This window comes from Schistocerca gregaria, chromosome 8, assembly GCF_023897955.1.
Source record: "Schistocerca gregaria isolate iqSchGreg1 chromosome 8, iqSchGreg1.2, whole genome shotgun sequence".
NCBI lineage: Eukaryota > Metazoa > Arthropoda > Insecta > Orthoptera > Acrididae > Schistocerca > Schistocerca gregaria.
The window spans coordinates 212,345,733-212,368,825 of NC_064927.1; the positions used below are offsets into that span (position 1 = coordinate 212,345,733).

Sequence of the window (23,093 nt, forward strand, 5' to 3'; positions counted from 1 at the left end):
CAACCTCTTGTCCCGCTTGAAAGAACACCTGCATTTGCGAAGAATACTGTATTTCAAAGGCGGTCCTGAGACGCTCAGTTCGCCTGTAGCTGCCCTAATTTGCAAACCCTCAGGATTTCTAGTCCTCAGTATCACCCACTGTATCGTATTGAACCTGTTGCTGAGACAAGCTGTTGATGCTTCTCTGGTGTACCCACATCATATAATTGTTTGAGGATGCTTATTCGTCCAGGTTTCTTCTCTCCCATGTCTTGCTATTACATAGAGACATCACATACTTCCAAACTATTGTAATTAATTTGGCAAAAGAAGCAACTGCATACCTTATGTTTGGGTGAAAACATTAACAAAATACATACATTGGAAAAGTTTGTCTGGTCAGAGTGCCACGTACAACAAAAATTTTTCTTACCTCCACACAAAAACGATAATATCCAGAGCTGAAATATGGAAAAGTAACCATATTTCATAGTCTAGTGATAAACAAATGAACAACATGAAATATTTGAGGCGTCCTTGCGCCATTCAAATTGAAACAAACTTCTTGAACGTTTTAGGATTTAAGTGAGACGTAAAACGAAAATTTACAAGGCTTATGATCCCGAGCTAGTAATCGCAAAACGTAGCCTTCATACGATACTTCTCTAAGTATGAGTATAAATTGCCCCTCAATACTAAAAAAAGTATATTCCACTGATAAGTGGCGTTCGTATAGCCGAACACTACGAGCGTCGCACTGGTGTGCGTTCTTTTGCTTGGGAGGTATTCACATGTGTGTTAACAACAGTTCATCTCCCTCACGTGACTGATAAGGGCCACTTCACGACCAAAACTTGTAGCTCCACTGTCTCCTACACTCTTCCTCATACTGCTAACTGCCCCTGAGTCTGAAGAGCAACGGTACTACATATTCGGAGACACGACATTCAGGTACACCGTATATCTTGCAATGGTCCTTCACTTCTCCATTCACAAATGGTTTCTGTAAATTCGTAGATCCTCTGATACACAGTTTCACATATCTTTCCTAGCCTCTGGAAGATTACCAAATCGCCATAAAACGCCAGAGATGACTTCTCCATTGGACACTCACCTCGTCGGAACCATAAAATTCACTCCTTCTACTGGAGACTTTCCATGGACTATCGTCTTCATGCATAGCGTAAAATATCTGTTCTCCTCTCATTCCATGCACATTACGTTGTTTGTATTTTCCAACTGTGTAATCCTCCTACTACGAAAGCTTTAGTTATGAAGTCCAAACTTGTTTTATAGTGCTTAACTAAGACTAAGAAAAACGTGTAAAGGAAACCACACCCGTTGCCAAATCTGCTTATTATTATTCCATGCATAACCAATCTGTTACTGACCACTGGACTATTTGACTTGTATCCACATTTTTACAGGTAAAATGCGAATAATAATTAGCGTTGCATAGTTATATTGTATATCTTGCTGTTCCACTCGTGTTTGCTCATGACACAATACGAAAAGAAACGGACACTCATGCCCTACCATACGCATCTAAACTGGGATAACTGTTACTGCAGTGTCTTGACACGTTGATGAATCGGGTACAAGGAACTATTACTCACGTTTTGCCTGTACATGTTGGGGAAGATACTTGAAAATGTCTTCACGAGATGAAACTGTGCGGTTAAATTTATAAACAAATTTCAGGAAAAGTATTTCGGAAGAATATCATCCATATAATCCCGAAGCGAAAAAAAGATGAGGTAAGTGTGAGGACTATCACAATATCTGCATAAGAGCTAATGCATCGAAGTTGGGACCTATGATGATACATGATGATGATGAGGTGCCATAGTCCGAGGAGCGTAGGGGCCGATGCGGTGTACTAGGCAAGGTCCTAGTGGAGGTGGTTTGCTGTTGCCTTCCTTCGACCGTAATGGGGATGAATGATGATGATGAAGACGACAAAACATCACCCAGTCATCACGAGTCAGGAAAAGTTCCTGACCTCGCCAGGAATCAAACCCGGGTCCCCGTGCGCAGGAAGCGAGAACGCTACCGTAAGACCACGAGCTGCGGACAATGATACATAGTACATAATGTATAGGAGAATCCAAAGTAAAATTGAGAATCTCTTATATGACGATCAGTTTAGCTTTTGGGAAGGTAAAGGAAACAGCTAGACAGCTGTGAAGTTGCGGCTGATGGAGAAACCAACACTTGCGAAAACTGAAAGTTCATAGCATTTATCGACGTACAGAAAGAGGTCAATGGTACGGAATTGTGGAACATATTCGAAATTCGCAGAGAAATAGAGCAAGTGTGCAATATGCACGTCAGCCAAGAGGGAACAATAAGAATGGAAGCCGAAGAACAAAGCGTCTGGATTAAAAAGGGTATCACACGGGGATACTGTCTTTCGCCCCCACTGTTCTGTGGAAGAAAAATGACAGAAACAAAAGAAAGGTTCAAGAATGAGATTAAAATTCAGTATCAAAAGGATGTCAATGATAAGGAGGCACTGAAGAATAATAACAGGACATGATGAACTAAATGAACAGCCGAATGAGCTCGAATGGACAGAGACTAAACCGAAGGAAAAGGAAAGTAATGAGCAGAAATAGAGATGGGATTAGCGGTCACTTAAAATTAAATTGGGGGCCGCAAAGCACACGAAATGAAGGAGTTCTGCTACTCTGGAAGCAAAACGGATTAAGCTAAGGGAAAATAAAAAAAGCAGACTACAGACTAGCACAGGCAAGGAGAGCTTTCCTCTCATACCCGTGGAAGAAAATAGTTTAAACGTTTGCCCAGTAGATGGATGTTGAAAATTTGGTGGCCTTATAAGGAACCAGGAGGCGAGGAAAGGAACACATGGAAAATAATTACAGGAAAAAGGGACAGGACGACAGGCCACGCGTTAAAACATCGGAGACTAACTTCCATGGTACTAGATGGAGCTGTAGAAGAAAACCGCTGTATGGGAAGATACAGATTGGGATAAAAGCAACAAATAATTTAGGCCGCAGCGTACAATTGCTACTCTGAGATGAATAAGCAGTCGGCATATCGATGACTGGGGAAGAATTATGATTCAAGTGTGTACCTATACGGGGATCAGTGTTCGTGCATTCAGGTAGTTTATCGTATTGCAGGCAATCCTAGAGAAAGCGATGAGCGTACATACTGTGTCTTCTCCTCGGGAGTAGCACCGAAGCACCATCTTTGCTGCGACCGTCACTGAATGAGACATTGCTGATTGTTCTCGACTCTGACCTAGGTTATTGTTGCACATTCCGACCGAGGATGAGCTCCTGTTCACTGTTGACTATTTCTACCTCCACCTGCATTCTAAACGGTACCTTCAAGTCAAGTTCTGGGTCCAGGTATGCATTCAGGAACTACGTTACGAAAACAGGAATATACACTGATCAGCCAGAACATTATGACCACCGACCTGCTATCGATATAAACCCGTCGAGGCGGTAGCAGTGTCGTCTGGCGAGTACTAACTGCTAGTCAGACACACACACGGTGCATGTAGTATCACTGAGAGTTCTGTGCGTAGAATGGGGAAGGCACGAGCATTCCGAAAGTGCACGACTTGTCGGGTGTAATAGAAGTGCCACGGGGAGCGCCTTCAACACGTGGTGATACCGAAGTGAAACGTCGTGGGGTTGGACAGCCACCCCTCATTACAGATGTAGGACCTCGTGAGCTGGATAGACTGATGAAACAGTACAGGCGACGAATTGTGACGGAACTAACATCAGACTTTAATGCAAGGCCAAGTATAGTCTGCCTGTAAATTCAAAAGCGAGCAGCGCTTTTGGTGGGGGAAGCGGCCTTTCCCGGAAGAACGCTGCCACCGGCCTAAAGGGGTACCCAAAATATGTTACCCGTTACCTGTCTAGCGGTGCAGATAAGCGTGCAGTGATATACGTCGTTTCTGTTCGTTGGATCTTAGTTGCCCGTGTCCGTTAACTTTGTATACTTACTAATATATTTCGATTCCAGAAGTGATGGATAATCGTCTAGCATTGCAAGAAAATGTGCAGAATACGAGGAAGAGGAGGTATTTGCGGAGTAACGAGTGTTCGATTGTCTCTAATGCTATCACATCGTGTATTAAAGAGGCGACCCGAAAAGAACTGTTGGCTAATATTACCAGTCCCAGTCAAAGCCTCGTCGAATAGGACGCATAAGGAACGAACATGAAAATAAGCCGCATTGTTTAGTGGAATTGCCGCGAAGGAAAGCTAATAATCTTGGGAGGAAACCGATCGTTATAGACAGTTTCACAATCACGTAAAACCTTTCATGCTAATGGAACACTAAATCTCTATCTCTCTATCTCTGTAATCAGTTTTTATACAAAATAAGTAATCATTGATGCTACCAAAATACATGTAACCTTTTTGATGGCTGACAATATGCATAACATTGTACACATACTTTTGAGACATGTTTACGAAGACAGTGACAAAAAAGTAGAGCAAATCGGACTAATACAGCACACAAAATTATAAATTTCTGCTTACCTTTTAAAAGTGTTCGTGTTGCAAGTCCTCCAAAGAAAACTTGTACCTTTTAGTAGAAACACAAAGTAAGAACAAGTTTTAAATTCTACAGGCTGATTGCATTATATGGGGTTCGTTTTACGAGTAGCAATACAGGAACATACATTACATTCACATAAACAGGCATTCGGTTCTATGTTTGTAGTATAATTCCGACTTCCATTCTTATCCTAAGATTATTTACTCTATAGCGCAGCCGAGACGTACTGTACACGGCGTCGCCACAGATTTAAAGCGCGCGCCGCGGCAGGGTCGGTACTACGTTGTGAAACAGCGTGTAGAAGCGCCCTGTAGCAGGGTAGGCACAGTGGGGACTCGCTCGCTCGCTCTTCAGTTTACCGACAGACTATACAAGTGCGTCTGAACACACAGAGCACCGTACACTACAAAAGATGAGTGTCCACAGCACGCATGCACCAATGTTAACACACGACATCGGCAACTGCGACTGAAACAGGCACATAGCCACTGACGTTGGCGCACTGGCAAAGCGTTGCATGGTCTGATGAATCTCGATATCTTCTTCATGCCGCTGGGAGGGTGCTATTGTCGGACGGAGACAAGCTGGCGACGGTTCCATAATGTTCTGCGGGACATTCAGGTGGGAATCCATTGGTCCTGTGCAGATCGTGCAAGACACCACGACGGCCAAAGACTATCGTATACTGATCGTAGACAACGTACACCCCCTCATAACAATCATCTTTCCCAAAGCTAGTGGCATTTTTCAACAAGATAATGGGGCATATCATAAGGTCAGTAGTGTGATAGAGTGCTTTGAGACATACAATGGATAATTCCCATTGTTTTGCTGCCCCCCCCCCCCCTCCCATCCCGCCAGATCTGAGCTTCATTGAACACATCTGGGATGTGACTGAACTAGGCATGACAGCTCACACCTCCATCCCCGGAACTAATCCGAATCAGGTGGTTCAGAATGGTTCAAATGGCTCTGAGCACTATGAGACTTAACTTCTGAGATCATCAGTGCCCTAGAACTTAGAACTACTTAAGCCTAACTAACCTAAGGACATCACACACATCCATGCCCGAGGCAAGATTCGAACCTGCGACCTTAGCAGTCGCGCGGTTACAGACTGTAGCGCATACAACCGCTCGGCCACAGCGGCCGACGTATCAGGTGGACTGCGGAGTACAGATGTGGTGCAAACTCCCTCCAGCGATCAATCAAGGCATCACCCCATCCATGTCAGGACGCGTCGCCGCTGTAATTCGTGCCAAAGACGGTCATACCCGGTTACTTGGTAGGTGGTCATAATTTTGTGGCTTATCAGTGTTGGTGTATTACTGTAGATGCAACAGAAGGTTATGTATACACTGGTATACAGGAACAACGTAACTTTCTTAGCTGGCCGCAGTGGTCAAGCGGTTCTAGGCACTTCAGTCCGGAACCACGCGGCTGCTACGGTCGCAGGTTCAAACCCTGCCTCGGGCATGGTTGTGTGTGATGTTCTTAGGTTAGTTAGGTTTAAGTAGTTCTAAGTCTAGGGGACTGATGACCTCAGATGTTAAGTCCCATAGTGCTCAGAGCCATTTCAACCATTTTAACTTTCTTGCGCTAAATAACTGCTAAGTAACATGGACCATACAAAGAAAGTACTCCTGTAGGATAGTACAGTACAGGACAGGATACAAGGTAACTGATAAAGATACGCAATGAGACGAACAGGAATGACACCTTTGTTCATAGAAATAATAACACGAAAGTCACCGTGATTAAACCCGGCCACAAGAATACGTTGGTCCTTTGATCCATTCAAGAGTGAATCGAGCCAACGTATAGCTGTGACGACCACGGCGGACAGAGCCATCATACCGACGTCACCTCAGACGCCGTCGCAATCTGTTCCACCGCGCGACCGTGGCGCGGGGCGCGGACGGCTGGGGGAGCGCGCCTCGGGCGGAGGGTATTTAAATCGGCCGCCGCCACGACCGAACCCACTTCCCCCTGAGGAGCCATAGCGTACGGATCTCGGTACCGGCACGTTCACAGGAGCTCAGTCCGTCAGTTCACCTGATGATGGCGACGAAATATTGTGCCCGTTGGACACTGTAGACAGGCAATACATCCGTGGATATTTTGATTACCTATCTCCCATGTTTGCTAGTGCCACACATTTTTCTAAATTATCATGATCTACCGGCCAGTCCAACTGATGTGGATCATCATGACATCGACAGAAGTTTGTTGAAAGCCCAGCTATTGTCTCGCAAAGTCTTTACCAACCTGATGGCTAGACAAAGGGGCATGTTTCGGAGCATGAGTTGTCGTCAGTGAGGATGAGCACTGTGGTTAAGAACCGTTTCCCTCCGTTTGTAATGTCTAGAGGACCAACATGAAGTGTGTGTGTGTGTGGGGAGGGGGGGGGGGAGGGGTGGTGAAGAAATACCTACTCTGTGCCAGAAGACAACAGAGGGGTGGTGAAGAAATACCTGCTCTGTGCCGGAAGACAACAGGAAAATATGAAATATCAAGGTTCTGACAATGCCAACTGCAGAAGTGTGGACCTTCTTGCAATAAGGCGTAACAATGAGCAACTACCAGAAACAGATTAGCGGTTTTACCAACCAATCCCAGTGTTGTTTTACGTGTTTTTTTACATTAATCTCCACTAGATTACGATTATTTTAATTATACAGAAACGTAGCTTCCAAAACACGTTTTCTTGCAGAATTTATTATGGCAGAAAATATTTAAACGCAATACTCATGAAAGTAATGAACTATAGATGACAACTTTTACTAAGAAAAGTTTTATAGAAGGCTTTAGCGCTTAATCAACTTGTGTTGTCTTAGCCAGAGGCGTTTTTGCTGGTCGCTTTTACTGTCACCCAATGGCATTTCTTCAAACGATTCCAGTTTTCTACTGTTTATGGTTTTTAATCTTCCCATCAAGCCAACATTTCCTAATTCATCGGATACACTGCATTTAACGGCAGTTTATTGAATATGTAATTGTAGATCGTTAAATGAAAAACTTGACATCTATATTCGTATTAATGATATCACCTTTTATTGCTTGCTGCACAAAACTGTTCACCGTAGTGTCAAAGAAAATACGGTCTACGTTAATGCAACACGATAGAGCAGTACACAATCCAGTTGTCTCACGGCTCATAATGTTTTCATGGAAGACATTTGACATATCTATTGATCAGGTTCTGATGTTATGGCTAATGGACTATCCAAGGACGTAAACCATGTCTCATAAGTGACGAAAACGTGGCAACAATGTTAATAACTTACTGAATCCATTTGCGGTATACAAAACCATTTTCTGTGCCTTCAATTTCCGCATACTACGAACATGATATGCACGAATACCTTTCGAAAGAGTTTATGGGATCTACCACAAGAACATTGAAGTTGGACAGATACTCACATCAGATTTTCCGATATCGAACAAAGCTTCAAATTCCTCACCAAAGACAGTTTCACGTCTGTCAAAATGGCCAGTCTCCTGGTTCTCTTCTTTTCTGCAGACCAATACGCATTCCCGTAAACAGACAATTTATTTCATTGTTGTTCAGTTGTTCAGCACTGCAGTATCTGTATATTTCCTAGGAAACACGTGTACAAAATATGTATACGAACGACTGGCAAAGTACGACATATTTACTAAACAATGAACAGCCCGATACTACCAACGCCACGTGACCTATACCAATTACACAGGTGTCTTCATTTGTTGTAGTTAATATCTGCGAAGCTATCGTGCGTTGGCTGATTGTAGAAATATAATGTTACTCCTACTGAGAGGTACATGTATTTTCATGTATGCGTCGTTTCGATCGCACTGTATTGTACAAATGATCGTTGACTATCATGATTTACATATAGATGACAGCTTTATTCTGCAGGTTCCGTGATGGTCGCAGTAACGAATTTCCTTGCTCTGGAGACTGCGGCGAGGCAAGGCAGTTTCTGAACCCACCACAGCAGTCACATCAGGAGTACAGCACAAATTACAAGAGCAAACATCGCACAGGCTTCCACCGCCAAGATGTGAGGTAAGCCACACGCTCCGGACTCTGCCTTCACATATGACCGAGCTGGAGTCATTAAAGTGGGCTCTTACGACAGGAAAACCGGATGATATATGTCTTCATACCTTATCCGAATCAATTCATTCACCCAGTATTTAATAACACTGATTAATAATGTTTTTATTTTCAGACACTTGGGCTGTGCTGTGTTTTGATGCGAGATAGTGCAGGGTTCCATGTCTTGCTAAGAGGAAAACGATTGTCTCTATTAAACAAATTGTCTGACAACCCCATTTCAGCTCCCTTTTTATCTACAGTGTTGCAAATACCGGAAGCGCTGGCAACTGTCACAGTCTCGTCAAATGTCATCCCGCGTACTTCGTTTAAGCAGTATTCTGATACAGCCGATGTTTTAGCCTGTTGTAGCCACGTGTGACGGCGATGTTCGTCGCATCTGTTGTGAACTGTACGAATACAACAGTTGATGTGGGAATACGCACTCTGGCGCGGAATTGCGTATATGCCGGATTTACGAAGTCTCAAAAAATTTTTCGCAAGACAGAGTAATGGTCTAATCTTAGAATGCTGACGGAAAACACTCCTAATGTTCAGAATTTTTAACATTCTTCCAGTCTTAAACGACATGCCTCAACATAAGGAATAAACGCCAGATCTACGCTCCTCTTCATGCACCTCCGGGGATGGTCAAAGCGTCATAGCCCGAAGAGTCTGCTTTTCAGAGTAACGATTACCATTAAACAAAGGCATCAAATGTTCAGCGTCGGAACTGACATATGCTCTGCCATGTGTACGATTACGGTATGGAGATCAATATAAGACGATGATTTTGCAGCGAGGACGTCAGTATTCAGTGGAACTCAGCAGCAATAACAGATGGCGGATAGAAAGATCGCGGAAATATCGAATCATGCTGAGTTTACGATCCAGCGATAAACAGGAGGCGACTATCAAGAATTATTACGTTAGAAAACGAAGTATCACTCTGCCTCCAAAGGTTGCAAATGTATTTATTAATCGCCCTCTGTACTTCTGGATAATTGATCCTCTAAATTCTGAGTACATGAACATCATTTACGAACTCGAGAGACCGTCCTCGGCTAGCATCTCACAGAAATAGCAATCCCACTTAACGCGAGCCATATTTTCCGATGGAAAATGGATTGTCGACGTTCTATATTGGGGCACAATACACGCGGCCGTATCGAAATTAGCATATTCCCTTGAGCCCTTCTGAATACTGTGTTGGTTGCATAGAAACGCTGCCCCGATAGTATGATTAGTCTCAGCGGCACCATTTAAAAACATTATATTACTACATCAAGCGTCTGTAATGGCGTGTGTAGGAATATTGTTACCTAGTGAAGCTTTCACCTATGCCTGACAGGCGTCAAATGAAGAGCATGTATCGGCTTCATCTTTTTCCCCTATCTGCCGCTAGTCTAACGATATGGTACGCTCATATGTGAACTTCGTTCTGTGCACCTGTGTTGTTGCATCCTCAAGTCCGAACAACCCCATCTTCTGATGGCGATCGATACAGTAATGTAACTAGCTACCTCATTTAGTCCTGTGTTTCGTGTACTCCAGCTGACGACTGAATTCTGAAACGAAACTCCCCCTCATACCTGTTGGTCATGTAAGTGTATTGTCTCGGGGTTCATCGCGTTCATTCTATGTAGAGGTGAGTCCATACTATGTCATACGGCACTGATATAATCAGGCTGTCAGCCTGCTGCTTTTCACTGGAAACTAATCATTTCATGTCGTACCACCATCTTTTCAAAATGAGTATAATAGAAGAAGTGCCATCTTCATTACTAGGAAGAAGTTAAAGCAAAAATTAAGTATCAAACTGTAAAATGGTTACGAATGTGAATTTAAAAGTACATAGTCAGGAAAGAAGGAAATGTCTGAAAGAGAAATATTCATGTACAGCAGTTAATTTTTTGAGACCTTCAACACCTTAATTAATGCTTAAGACTGTACTGGTTAAGTTAGTTTTCATGATTCTACAGAAAAGTCATACTTCAACATTTAAACTTCCAGTCGTGAAATAAAATTTATGAGTCATGGACGTGTATTCAGCGCTGCGTCAATTGCTAGAGAGCGAAAAGAGATTAAGGTATACTACAATACATTGCAATCGATCTGACGTAAATACGGCAATAATGCGCAGGAATGAAAATAACCTCTAGACAGACAGCGTGTGTAAGCCTGATACTACAGAGAAACTGGCACTGAATCTTGGAATTTCCTAACTTGCGGTCGGTGTCACTGGTCGGTGGCCAGACAGTGCTTCATCCTTCAATTCGATAATCCTCACTGCTCTGCTACATTACAGCACTCTTAACCTGGTACTCCAAAGAGCCACACAGTCTGAGCAGATTTTCATAATAAAATGAAGGTGACGGAATTGCTAGATTCCTGGAATCGTATTAAGAAAGGAAGTGGTTTAAATATCTAGCTGGCCCTCCTGTTTTGCCTTTTACATGGTAAATTACTTGAGCCTGAAGCCAAGATAGTCTATTCGGAAAAAATACAGCTAGTGACATTGCAAGCCTCCATCCAGCCGATCGTCCGCTTTGTCTGCTTACTTGTATGTGACGAGACATTACACTCTAGGCTTCATGTCTTCCTCCTTTAAATTAATGCCTTGCAAAAGAATGCAGTACCTTTGTCCCTCATACAACGGCGCTTCAGAAAAATTGAGATGTGGAAACGTTGTATTTAAGATTGCATTGTAAGTTACACTACTAGTAGCGCCAATTAATTTTTGTCTTCGAGAAATTAAGATTGCTTGTTTGTTTGCGTGCTTGCCTGTAAGCGTTTATTTTAGCTAATATTTTTCTGCAGATATAAGCCAGGTGTGGTTATTGTTATGACATCGATCTTCTAGAAATAACATGTACTGTCAACTGTTAGTTTAAGATGTTAATTGAAACTAATTAGGCTTGTAAATAGCACTTAGGTACCTACTTTTGGGTTCACATTCATCTTTATGCTTCAGCTTGACGGATGTGTGTGTCAAAAACGACATCGAGATACTTCAGACAAACATTTTACACTTTGGTGTTGCTGACGTATTTCTTCAGGTGTTTTACATTTGCAAAGATAATGGTGACAACTGACAAGCTTCATAGATATACAAAATAATGAATTTGAGGTTCTGTTCTGTTTTAAATTAAGCGTGATTCGTATATCGAAATATGAATGCCGCCACCTGTTGGTGATGACAAGCTTAAAGCAGCAATTGATTTTGAATCGTGATTTATTTTCAAAGAATATTCTTTAGAATTTATTTTATTTACTAGCGATCCATCAACAACATTAACACATGTAATCACATTATGTAAGCATGGGAGTAGTTACCAGGGAATTCCTTTTAACAAATCGGAATTTTATTCACTTTAATACTGCCTAAAAGCATTTCTTTTAATGAAACAGATTTAAAATAATAATCAAAAAACACCCTCTAAATATCAACGTTACAATGTATTCAGAGGCAGAAAGAAACAAGTTTTGACTGTATGATCTTTCGGGCAGAGAACCTTGCCGTACCCTTTGGACACGGCCGTAATTACGACCGCTCACCGCTCACAACAGCCTCTGAAAGACTACACTGGTAGAAATCTGCAACACACCAGATAACATTAAACTAAGCGTTTTAACAATTTACACAAGCACACAAACTACACACCTCCTGTAGGAGGGATAGAAATGGTACAAAACACTAGCAATTAAAATATAAACCTTGCCACCGAACATCTAAGAAAGTCTTACGGTGAAAGGGTGGCAACTTTATATACTAAAATGATCATTTAAATAAAAGGCCATGAAATGCAATCTTATATAAAATTCTACAAGGTTGGCCAAACAATAGTTAAGATGCTCTACAGTAATCAGATACCCCTTCTCAAGATCATAGGCAATAATATCAAAGTTTCCAAATATCAAAACATATTTCAGGTACTAGGCCGTTACACTCCATTCAATAAATTCGTTAACCCACCAAATCCAACGAACATAACAGAGGCAGCTACTAACGTACGGTAGATTGATAGGGAGATTACCGAACAACCCGAACCGCAGGTTGCTCTAACCCGCCCCTACACCACAAGGGAAAAACGGACCACCCAATTTATAAACAACCACCTTCCGGCGGGTGGGAAAACGGAGGAGAATGGTGGGCCGACCCCAAAGCAAAACGGCTGGTGACCTCACCAGGAAAACAAGTAGAATTTAACAAGAGTAAATCAAACAAGATATCGCCAATCACTTAACTTGTAACAAACTGCGATTTCTCGAGAAGACCTGGCGCAGCACCCCCAAATCGCTCTCCCGAACCGTCCGCTGCCAGCCGCTTCAACGGACGCAGGAAGGCGCGCCGACCTCCCGTCTCACGGCGTCGAAACTCGCACCGGCCAGACTGATGTCGTGGGTTGACTCCTGTTGCGCTCGTGTCCTCCGCGAAGTCACTACCCCTCGCTATACGCCACAGCCCACTGGACTCACTTGGCGAACTCATTTGCGCCGACGCTCGAGACGGACAAGTCATATAGTATCTCAGTGCGCGACCGACCAACCGATCGATCCAACCGCCAATGACCATTGCCTGAACAACTCCATCAGACTGGCGGCCTAACGCGCAGACTCAGATGCAGGAACTAAGTCCGACCGGACGACCACTCGCTGAGTTCTCTTACAGGCGGAGTGGAAAGACTCTCATTTTGCCGGCTTTAAAGGTTGGTCCGAACGACAGACAGACACTAATTGCCTAACAAATGTGGACGAGAGAGAGAGACTAGCAAGGTGGGGACGAGAGACTGACCCAGACTGACCGACTGGAGAGCTCATAGCGCCCCTTAAATGCACGTGAACAGGCAACCCTTCCCCTTTTCCACCAGAAGGAGACATCAAAGCTGCGATTGCCACAGCGGCGCCACCGCCAGAAACGGAGGTCGACTGCTTCACACAACACGTTGCGGCGCGCTCTTCAAAACAGCAATTTTTACAACGGCTCGGATTTATTTCACGTTCTTGAAGTCCTGAGCAATAACATTTAAAGTAAAACCGGTCTTCAACATGTGATTAATTCATTAATTACTTTTCATAAGCAAACTTCAATTTTTAACTGTTTGTAAGGAGTTTTCTTTTTACCCATTCTGATATTCCATCTGACTTTTATCTGCCTATTTAGCGGGGTATTTGCTTTTAGACGTGAAAATAACTTTGCGTTACAACTTTACAATTGGCAGTAACGTTTTGGACACCTGTTTGACTTAAACACTGCACTTGATTGAGGCATATATTTGACAGATCAGTGCAGATTAGTCATCACGACTTCATCATAGCGACGCTAATGATCAGATTAACAGTTGTTAGCATCTCACTTCGAATTTAATTCCAATACGGTGGAAGTAGAGGAATTTGGGCAAAGTTGAAACAGGCCAATGCGTGCTGAGTAAAGGGATTAAGGACGGCAAAGTTCTACCGTGGTTAAACATCAATCTTCAGAAACCGTCGAGAAAGCAGAGATTGTAGCACCTGGGAGGATTTTGGTCCTACTTCAAATCGATAAGCGAGCCGAAGGCTTATGTCCAGTTACTCGTGTGGTAATAAAATACAGTAAAAGGAAAGCCAAAGTCTTCAACGCCGCGTTTAAAATATCGTTGACACAGGAGGATGCTGGGGACCTGCAAAAAAAAAAAAAAAAAAAAAAAAAAGGATGAGATGACAACTGTCTACAAGATGGTATAGGAACGACCCGGAAAATTAGAGAAAATATCTATAACATTGGTATGTTGCGAAATTCTTGAAAATATTCTCTGTTCCAGTAAAAAAAATTTCCTTCAGACAGAAGAGCTTACGTCTACAAACCAGCAAAGATATAGGAAGCATCGTTCGTGCTACACTCATCGTTCCCTTTCGTCGCACAATATCATGTGGACCATCGGTGAAGAGCAAGAGGAAGATTCCATACTCCTAAATTTCCGGAAAGCATTTGATCCGGTACCCCACTACAGACCGTTAGCAAAGGTACGAGCATTCAGAAAAGGTTCCCAGGTACGTGAATGACTCGAACGTTTCTTAAGTAATAGAACCCATCACCTTGTCCTCAGCGGCGAGTGTTCAACAGAGACGAGGGTCTCATCCGGAGTGCCCTAGGGGAGTGTGATAGGACCACTTTTATTCTCTGTATACATTTACGATGTCCCGGATAGGTCGAGCAGCAATATATGGCTGTTTGCAGATGATACTGTGATGTAGGGAAGGTGCCGTCGTTGAATAACTATACAAGATGACTTAGACGAAATTTATATTCACTATAAAGAAAAGCTTGCTCTAAATGTAAAAAATTGTAGGTTAATGCAAATAAGTAATAAAAATAACCGAAAATGTTCGAATACAGCAACAGTATTGTTCAGTCTGACATATTCTCGTCCATTAAACATCTAGGCGTAGCAATGCAAAGCGATATGAAATGGAACGAGCAAGTGCAGAGTGTTGTAGAGAAGTCGAATTGTCGGTTCTGTTTATTGGGAGAATATTTTGGGGAAGCAGAAGGAGAAGAACACTGGTGCCACCCATTCTTCAGTACTGTTAGCGTGCTTGTGATTCCCTACAGGTCGGATTAATGGGAGACACTGAAACAATCGAGACTCGGCTTGCTTGTTTTCTTACTGGTACTTTCCATCAGTGATAGACTTTTCAGGAGATGTTCCGCAAGCTTAAGAGTTAACCTCTGGAGAGAAAATACCGTTCTGTTCACGGAGCATTATTAAGAAAATTTAGATCACCAGCATGTGAAACTGGCTGTAGAACGAGCCTGATGTCACTAACATATTTCTGTGAGTAAGGACAGCGAAGAAATGGACAGAGTAATTAACGCTCATCCGTAAGTGTAGAGAAATTTTGTCATCACACGCTCTATTATTTACTATCGTCACATTGTTCATTGACGTTAATGTTGTTACAGGATGGTGATGTTAGATGATAGTGGGTATAGCGTTATAATTTAATTAAATTGCCTGTTGTGTACGTAGCGGGTATGGTGACTGATAGTGATAACTGAATGAACAGTGTGACATTAGTTCTTTGCATTAGTAAACATGAACATTCCAAAACGATGTTGTACGCTGGGGATAGCGTGACTGAGACTGCATTGTTTTGTACAGACTCGTCTTTTATTCTGAAGGATTCAAGGTCCAATCTCCATCCATAATCTTGCTGTACAGTTCTGGTGGTTTCCCTTAATTACTTCAGACAAATGCCGGAATGGTCCTCACGTTAAGGCCACGGCCAAATAATTACGGCCTGTCCAATTTATGTCAAATTAGAACTGTAACAGTGTAAATAACTGTAATTATAAAAATATTTCTTTTCCTTTTCTGAAATTGCAGCAGTATGACACGTCCAGTATCATTGTAAACTGATCTATGGATGAATACAACCACAAGATGTTTCCTTAAGAGCGTTAAAAAATTTAACAGGGCATAGAGCATGGTCCACTGAACAATTTGAGGTAGGGAACCTGGGGTCGGCGAGGGCAGCTTTAGGAGACAACAGGAAAAAAATCACATTACTGTGTAGTAATTTTTTCATTTGCTACTGGAAATACCATCATTTACGCAATGAGCCTGCCATTTGTTCTGTGTCTTACAAAATATGCTGAAACTGACAGCGATAGACCTGCTTGAAAACATAACGACATCGGACAAGATTCTGACGCACCACGCCAAGTATATTTTTTATGTCCGTATCCACTGGGGTCTCTTACACAAATGACTTTAGATTTCTTCGTAGGAAATAACCAAGAGGATTCAGGTCAGGTGATCTCCCCTTCAAATCCAGCGACCACGAAATACAGTACGGGTACTGGCTGGCTCTGAGCACTATGGGACTTAAACGTAACTAACCTAAAGACATCACACACATCCATGCCCGAGGTAGGATTCTAACCTGCGACCGTAGTGGTCGCGCGGTTCCAGACTGTAGCGCCTAGAATCACTCGGCCACATCGGCCGGAAGTACGGGTACTGCTCCATTGTACTATAATGTACGTCTCTGAATAGCACTGAGTAATGAAGGGGTCTGTCGTTCATTCATACCACGTTCTGTCTTTGGACAATGAAAACAGGATACAGTAAAGCCTCCTTATTGACAAGTAAACAAAACCGGCGTCAGGACGTCCTGGTATCAGGCTCGTCATCCTTGTTTCCTTCCAGGAAATGAGAATGTACATGTAAACAAAGAGCACAGTTCGTGTAACCTTGTACACATGTTATCAATGTCTTCTTGAGCTGGCTTCTCCGAGTGTAGGTTCCCTACCTCAAATTGTTCAGTGGAGCATTGTTTACGTCCTGTTACATTTTTGCACGCGCTTACGGGAACACCGTGTACGTCTATTACTAACTGTAACAATTTTTGATATTTGATTCGCCACTCTTGCGCAGGTTTCCCGAGAGCGCCAGTGATGGAGACGCTCTTCAGTACGCGCAGCTAGCGGGCTACAAGTTTTCCGGAGGGCCAAACAGCATCCAGGACGTCATCCGCTACCTCACGGAGGACCAACTGGCCGCTCGTCCGCAACACCCAAAGGTATCTCGTGCTCTGCCCTGCCTACAGTCCCTCTGATTCTCACTCGTGTCACACCTCGACCTGGTCCATGTTTCAGCGATGTCTGGTTTGGTTTCTGCTGATCGACATACTCTTGAATATGGAACGCTTTACACAACTTTCAGCATCATCATCAAATCCTACCATCCATAAACCAACTTGTGGCATATGGAGGAGGTAGAATGAAGGCTTTCACGACCGGATGACATGGCTGTTGATATACTTTCCGGGATGTGAGGTCGTGGTCCAAGAACTTTTTCTGCTCCTTACGTTTCGTCCAGGACTGCGCTGGACTTCCTTAGAGGCGCTGCTCCGCTGAGTCTTGCCGACTGACTGGTCGGGTGTCTGAGAGCGACTTATACACTCCTGGAAATTGAAATAAGAACACCGCGAATTCATTGTCCCAGGAAGGGGAAACTTTATTGAAACATTCCTGGGGTCAGATACATCACATGATCACACTGACAGAACCACAGGCAGATAGACACAGGCAACAGAGCATGCACAATGTCGGCACTAGTACAGTGTATATCCACATTTCGCAGCAATGCACGCTGGTATTCTCCCATGGAGACGATCGTAGAGATGCTGGATGTAGTCCTGTGGAACGGCTTGCCATGCCATTTCCACCTGGCGCCTCAGTTGGACCAGCGTTCGTGCTGGACGTGCACACCGCGTGAGACGACGCTTCAACCAGTCCCAAACATGGTCAATGGGGGAAAGATCCGGAGATCTTGCTGGCCAAGGTAGTTGACTTACAACTTCTAGAGCACGTTGGGTGGCACGGGATACATGCGGACGTGCATTATCCTGTTGGAACAGCAAGATCCCTTGCCGGTCTAGGAATGGTAGAACGATGGGTTCGATGACGGTTTGGATGTACCGTGCACTATTCAGTGTCCCCTCGACGATCACCAGAGGTGTACGGCCAGTGTAGGAGATCGCTCCCCACACCATGATGCCGGGTGTTGGCCCTGTGTGCCTCGGTCGTATGCAGTCCTGATTGTGGCGCTCACCTTCACGGCGCCAAACACGCATACGACCATCATTGGCACCAAGGCAGAAGCGACTCTCATCGCTGAAGACGACACGTCTCCATTCGTCCCTCCATTCACGCCTGTCGCGACACCACTGGAGGCGGGCTGCACGATGTTGGGGCGTGAGCGGAAGACGGCCTAACGGTGTGCGGGACCGTGGCCCAGCTTCATGGAGACGGTTGCGAATGGTCCTCGCCGATACCCCAGGAGCAACAGTGTCCCTAATTTGCTGGGAAGTGGCGGTGCGGTCCCCTACGGCACTGCGTAGGATCCTACGGTCTTGGCGTGCATCCGTGCGTCGCTGCGGTCCGGTCCCAGGTCGACGGGCACATGCACCTTCCGCCGACCACTGGCGACAACATCGATGTACTGTGGAGACCTCACGCCCCATGTGTTGAGCAATTCGGCGGTACGTCCACCCGGCCTCCCGCATGCCCACTATACGCCCTCGCTCAAAGTCCGTCAACTGCACATACGGTTCACGGCCACGCTGTCGCGGCATGCTACCAGTGTTAAAGACTGCGATGGAACTCCGTATGCCACGGCAAACTGGCTGACACTGACGGCGGCGGTGCACAAATGCTGCGCAGCTAGCGCCATTCGACGGCCAACACCGCAGTTCCTGGTGTGTCCGCTGTGCCGTGCGTGTGATCATTGCTTGTACAGCCCTCTTGCAGTGTCCGGAGCAAGTATGGTGGGTCTGACACACCAATGTCAATGTGTTCTTTTTTCCATTTCCAGGAGTGTATATTGTGAGATCTTTGCTATGGATTATCACTGCTCATCACGTGTCACCTGAACCACGCCCCCCTTTGTCACAATATATAAGTCGCTCTCAGACACCCGACCAGTCAGTCGGCAAGACTCAGCGGAGCAGCTCCTCTGAGGAAGTCCAGCGCAGTCCTGGACGAAACGTAAGGAGCAGAAAAAGTTCTTGGACCACGACCTCACATCCCGGAAAGTATATCAACAGCCATATGGAGGAATATCGGATATTTCCCTTGCGAATGGTTTGTAGCAAGAACAACTGTCTATTAGCATTCACTGGGGTACGAGTCCTTCAGAAGATTCGGACGCAGCCTACACAAAAATACACACAGCTGCCTACACGTTAGGCGCAACTTCTAAGAAGGCGCACACGACAATTGCTATGTTCTACATTCCCTTTACGTCATACTGGTAGTTCCCAAGTCAGCAGTCATATGCGGATGTGAATATAAGCAGGCACACGGCTTCATGTAGTTGGATAAAATATAACGTCAACAAACTTCCTCAATACAAGACAATCTACAGTCGCCACTGTCAGCGAGAAGTTCCAAACTGTACAGAATTCAGTATGCTAGGGATTGGTCCATGAGAGGATACGGAACAAAAAAGGTGTAAAGAACTTATGTCCGAAGACCCATGGTTTCCATGCTAGTGACCATTTATTCACACATTGTTACAGAGACTGTGATCTAATACGCGCTGTACCATGAAACCACAGTTACAGTATGTGGAGAATATGGTTTTCTTGTGCCTCAATGCATGCGTGTACGCGCCATTCGCATCGCCAATGCTGCATCCTAACTGTGTCACAGACAGCTAGAATAAGCTGCTCCAGTGTCACCAATGAGCTCTGCGTGCACTATACTTTTAAGGTAGCCCCGTAACTGGAAATCTCAAGGGTGAGATCCTGTGAACGAAAAGGATATGCAACTGGACCCCCTCGTCCGATCCATCCACCAGAGAAGAAACGATTCAGATGCATCCGTACGGTAGCGGCGAAGTGGGCTAGAGCACCATCATACAGCAGCCAAATAACCGAATTATCAAAGAAACTTCTTGCAGCAGGGGCGACAAAGACTCCCGCAAGAAACGCTGGTAGTTCCGTCCCGATAGGCGACGTGAAAGGAAAACTAGTCCCAAAATATAGTCACCAATTACCCCATCTCACATGTTCCAAATTCACCGATGCTGATGATTGGCAGTCACCATACCGTGTGGGTTCTGCATACTACCCCACAGTGACTCTTATGAAAGCTGAAAATAACACTCCGCGTAACGGTGGCGTCATCTGTGAATATTATGGATGACAAAAATCACGGTATTGTGGTTGCCTGATGAAGAAATCAGTGGCAAAACTGCTCCCTATGTGGAAAGCTTGTCGCTAGCATGTCCTGCACACGCCGTAAGTGAAAACAATTGTCATGGAGAACGCTCCTCCTGTACTAGCGGGACAACTGCCTGGTATCTATATGGTGGTCGCCTTCCATAGCGTTGATAACATTTTCCTCCAAGTCTGGTGTCCTAACACTTGGAGTACATCCTTCACGATATCCTGCTTCCTGAAACGACCCTGTCTTAGATATACGGCGAAACTCTGTCGGAAACATTGAATGCTGTGGTTGTTGTCGGCGGGTATAGATCTCCTGATACAACCTTGCTGCCCGCCCCCCGTCGCCATTTGCCTTTCCATGAGTACACACCATGTCGGCAAGCTCAAGATTCGAATACGGAATCGTAGTGTACAGCGCTGTATCACATCCTAATAACGTAAGCCAGCAAGAGAAGTGAATCAGACTCAATATTACCAATTACTATGTCAGGGAGGGCGCCTCTAGCAGGAAACGATGCGTATTGCAACTGTGGCTATATGGTACAGCGTGTATGGGACTGCAGTCTCTATAATGAAGTATTATTGAATAAATGATCCTTTGCATGGAAACCATGCACTCACGGACATAAGTTCATTAGACGTTTATTGTTCTGTATCCTCTCGTCAATCAATCTCTAGAGTTTGTACACGATGGAAAAAATGACCCTGTGTAAATGACGCTAAATATAAATCGACGAATCTAGGACAATATCAGCGTTTAATGACAGATCAGTAACAGTGATTACTGAAGTACATTGACGAAACACAATCGTTACACTCCACTTCAATATTGTAAAACTCATCTGAACAAATAACTGTAAACTGTGCTAATCTGTGTTGCTGCCTATTTTCGCCGTATCTGCTTCAAACCCTATTTGGTCCAGTTACAAAAGCGGATAGTTTTTGTGTGTAAGAAAGCCACCTCAATAACAGCAGTTACTTTTATTAGTGGGTGGTTCTCATCCTACCTCATTCATATATTTGACGTCAAGTGCATTTGGTGAAAACAACTATTTTCTTTTTTGCCTCTCTCTCTGGAGTTCGATGAGTATGCTCGTTGTAACGCTCTCACATTCACTAATCAAACCTATTACGAAAAGTGACACACTTCTGTTGATCCTGTCTACCCCAGCTACGTAACCTCATTGGTAACTGTCTGAGAGTGACTAGCATTGAATGAATAGAACGAGTATTTTGTAAGCCTCGTCTTTCGTAAGTGCGTGCACTTCTTCGAATTCTTCCAGCTGATCTCAACGTGACATTCTGTTTTCCTTTAACAATTTTACGTAACTTTTTTTCCACATTATATCATTTGGTCATACGTAATAAGTGAGTTGAGCGAACGAGTGAACGCAGGCCTACCTATGTGATGTACTCGCGCAGCCTGTCTTTCTCGTAGGCCTCAGGCTCAGCAGCACTGACGTCATCAGGCCAGTCACTCAACCTGCTGCAGCACTCAGCTGAGCCCATGCCAAGCGAGTCAGCACTCAGCTCCTGAGAGATGATGGTCAGGGCACCCTTGATTACGTCACAGACTGCACACAGGGAAGGCGTCTGCAAGCTGTCCTCAGGGTATGTGAAGTACCATGGCCTCCTGTTAGGAGAGAGAGAGAGACTGGCACCATCATAATCCATTACAGGCAAAGAAATGGGCAGTTGCAGTGACTCGCCCACTTGACTGGGGATGACGTGATGGCTGTAGATTGAAGAGAACTCAAACATATCAGTTACATCATAGTTAGATTGAATTAACATTAGTCCCCCTGGTTTGGTATTTGGCCAGGTCTCCTCGTCTCTTTAGTATTCACAACTTCACAGTTCAGACACTCTTCCTGTTGTGTCAGGAACTGGATAGTTATTCCAGCGTCTCACTTAAGCTTTCTTGTGACATTTTGCAAAGTCACTGCTATGATGACATTCCTCTGTCACCATGACGCTATTTTGCTACGTTGCTGAAATGGATGTTTAGCTCGTATGCGGTGTTGCAATAGCTTCCATATTCGCTCCTCCTCCATCAGTGGTCCTTTCCTGCTGGCATTCCACTGGCTATATTCCTGGGCTGCTCTGCCTCTGGTGTTACCAGGAAAGAACGTGGGAATTGTTCTGGTTGTACCAGGTAGAGTACTCCTCTGTGTAACATTACATTCTGCAATGCATTTTTCAGCTTCTATATTTCTTACAGCCCCTATTGCAATAATGCTTCTAAGGCATATATAGTACGTAGATAAGATAAATGATAGAGTCATGTCTTCATGGAACATGTTGTGGTTTTCAGATTAATGAGGGTATACTTTTCGATAATTAGTGCATCATCATCTCCATACTGACATCGTGCTAGCGTTACACTCCGATATCGCAAAAGATTAGGATAACGAACTGTGATGGGGCTACAATACAAAGTTATTTTCACATCTGACACTTTCGCCATATAAAGGACGTGATGAAATCTGACTGCTATGAAATCCTTAGTACATTCTACTGCTGATCGATATCTGCTTCAATGTGGAGCGCTATACGAAGCCTGCGATGTCCATGTTAGTGCTCTACCGTTCGAACAGTGGCACCTAACGCTGTTTGAGCGAAGTCACTCTCAAGTTGCAGGCAGTCTCTTCATCAGCATACAATTTTTGTTCCCAATGGGTCCCTACACTCCTTGATACTAACAGGTAGTAACATAACAGAGAAGTCTTGCAGTTAAGTATACAGTACCTGGTAATTTTCA

General features: G+C 44.2%; 1 protein-coding gene across 1 annotated transcript in view; it reads left to right on the forward strand.

Annotated features, from left to right (window-relative positions):
• LOC126284403 (uncharacterized) overlaps positions 1–23,093 on the forward strand; it is a 297,854-nt gene that overhangs the window by 188,742 nt on the left and 86,019 nt on the right. Inside the window, exons 4-5 of the mRNA XM_049983308.1 lie at positions 8,435–8,584; positions 17,035–17,179. Coding sequence (XP_049839265.1) covers positions 8,435–8,584; positions 17,035–17,179 — 295 coding nt within the window. The remainder of the gene's footprint in view (positions 1–8,434; positions 8,585–17,034; positions 17,180–23,093) is intronic.